The sequence below is a fragment of the Montipora capricornis genome, chromosome 1, assembly GCF_036669925.1.
Source record: "Montipora capricornis isolate CH-2021 chromosome 1, ASM3666992v2, whole genome shotgun sequence".
In the NCBI taxonomy this organism is placed as follows: domain Eukaryota; kingdom Metazoa; phylum Cnidaria; class Anthozoa; order Scleractinia; family Acroporidae; genus Montipora; species Montipora capricornis.
Genome location: NC_090883.1, coordinates 48,232,158 through 48,234,657, shown reverse-complemented (window position 1 = coordinate 48,234,657; position 2,500 = coordinate 48,232,158). Strand labels below are relative to the sequence as shown.

The following is a 2,500-nucleotide window of genomic DNA, read 5'->3' as shown; positions in this document are numbered from 1 at the left end:
CACCCCACCACGACGAGGGGAAAACTGTCGATGACGTTCTGGAAGATTTCAAACAAGATCCTGAAGTTTTTGACGCTGGTAGCGAAGAGACTGAATATTGTCTCTTAATTGTCGGTGCTTCTGATGCTAATGACGAAGACGAAAAAGGCTTCGACACGACTTCGCCAACAGACGATCAATGTCCCGTGAAGTCGCCCCTTCAAGAAAACCAAGGATGTAGTGCAATGTCTATGCCAGTTGCTTCTACACCATCCGGTGGAAAAACGAAGAGTTTAGCAGAGTCTCCTCCAAGGTTATTTCCAGCCTTTGAGCCAGATGATATGTTACAGTCTTACGGAGGGGATGATGGAAATCATATCCAGGATTCACAGTACTCTGTGAACAGTAATCAAGCCAACCCAGTCGAGTCCATGAATAGCAGAAGCAGCTCCACCCCTGAGATTGAAGAAGATGAGACTGTAAGAAAATGGATTTTCACAACTACATCAAAGCTCGACCAAAAACAAAGAAGACTCGAAGAAGTGAAGCAGAGTCTCGAAAGATGCAGAGAACAAATGGAGAGTCTTAGTCAGGAGGAAAGAGATATCAAATCGGACATCGCAGCGTTGGAAGAGAAACTGGCTTGTCTGGATCACTTGTCCAAACTTAAATGCTAATGTCGTGTCTCGCATTTTGGAACAACAGTAAGTGGAAAAAAATTGGAGAACTTTTTTTAAAAGGAACCTCCACTAAAACAAGAAAATGACTTTAAACCACAGAACATAATGTTTACAATTAGGAGTGTTCAAACTTTTTCCAATGAAAGCGTTTGTATTCGGAAAAAATGCATTTCAAAATCGCTTGTTTTGGCTTTCAAATTTCCGGGGCGCCGCCAACTTGAATAATTGTGACGTGTCGTGGTTGCCCTATTAATCCAGAACAAACGCTCTTTGCGTCGAAAGTCATTAGACAGCAATGACCAGAACCAGGTTGCTGACCAGCGGTTTTCGTTTAAACAATGGTTTGCTTGGGGTGCTCAGTCTCGCGGGCTCAGAAAACCTGGTTGTGGTCATTGTTATTTAAGGTTTTTCCTTTGATTCAGAACAATAGGTCAACCAAGACACCTCTCCAAGATGGCGGCACCCGGGAAATTTGAAAGCCAAAACAAGCGTTTTTAAATTAATTTTTTCGAATACAAACGCTTTCATTGGAAAAGTTTGAACAATTTTGATTGTAAACGCTATGTTCTGTGGTTTAAAGTTATTTTGTTGTTTTAGTGGAGGATCCCTTTAATTTCGTGACTTAAGAGCCTGCTCTGTTATAGGTTTAAGTGCAATGCCGTGTAGTTTCAATAGATATTTTACGAGTAGAGTGAATGGGTTTACTCCCAACAAAACAGCAAAAGGCAGTGCCGGAAGTCTTCCCAAAACCACAGCAAGTCCGGTTGAGGCCGTAAATAGCCACACCATGCAAGAGATAATTTTAAGACTTAACAGTAGTGACTTGGCTCACACATGCAGGAGGTGAAGTATTTAAGTAGCAACTACTCAGATCCACTGTTTTTGGACGTAGTCTCAGCAAATAACCGCACCCACGCACTCAGGTGGAACGCCCCAGTTTTCACCTAATCAAGGGATGGAAGGAATCAGTTCCAAGTTCTGAAGGGAGCGACTTCGGTAGCGGGAAGATAAGCTTATTTAATGTTCTATATTAATCTTTCTTAGGGTTATATTTAACACTTGAGTAGTTTTAGTTACGGTTATTAGGCCAGTTTTTGCTTTATTTTGTTAAACGAAGAAAGATTGTAGCTACGATTGTTTCATTGGATTTCTTTGCCCGCTGGATAACGACGATTATAGACAAAATCGTTTAAGGAAATCGCCTCGCCTCGTAAGTTGCGGTTTGAATATTATAAAAGGTTATTGGTTTCACTTTGCTGGCAGTTTCCAAGCGACATTGCTAGTTGACTCTTATGCGAAACTAGCTGCTAAGGCTGTGTTTGTTCTTTGGTAGTTGCGATCAGAACGTGTCCTCTCCTAAGGTCATGAATCGGGTTTGGAACAAGTGTTCGAGGAGGGTGTTTGGTACGCAAGGCCGACTAGGTTTTTCTTTAGGAGTGTTTTGATTGGTTTCTGGTATCACTAACGGTTATTTGTGTTTCACTTAGTTGTGTTTTATCCAAGCAAGCCTTTTTTTACTACATTTTTGGAAGCAACTTATTTTATTTTTTTTTAACTTGTTCTCGCGGTTCCAAATCGGATTCAAGATAACAGCGGTCTCTTTTGAGTTTTTAATAAGTGTTTATCAAGTCTCGATTCTAGTATTTTAAAGTAATGAAAATAACCTGTAATCGTAATTATTGTTCTGTTCTTCCTGGAACACAAGTATGCCATATAACAAAATAATTTTATGGAAAAGGCGGTGCTTATGCTCATCCTTTCCTTTATTTGTCTATTGTTTAACTTCCGTTACGTAACAATGGCAAATCGTCATTACCTTCCCAGTCTGTAAATTTACTGTG

The 2,500-nt window shown here is 40.4% G+C and overlaps 1 protein-coding gene across 3 annotated transcripts in view; it reads left to right on the top strand.

Moving 5' to 3' along the window:
- LOC138046767 (uncharacterized) overlaps positions 1–764 on the top strand; it is a 3,294-nt gene extending 2,530 nt beyond the window's left edge. For all 3 annotated transcript variants that reach the window (XM_068893355.1, XM_068893364.1, XM_068893358.1), the window contains exon 2: positions 1–764. This exon is cut by the window's left edge. In XM_068893355.1, coding sequence (XP_068749456.1) covers positions 1–656 — 656 coding nt within the window. In that variant the 3' untranslated portion in view covers positions 657–764.
- The last annotated feature ends 1,736 nt before the right edge of the window (positions 765–2,500 follow it).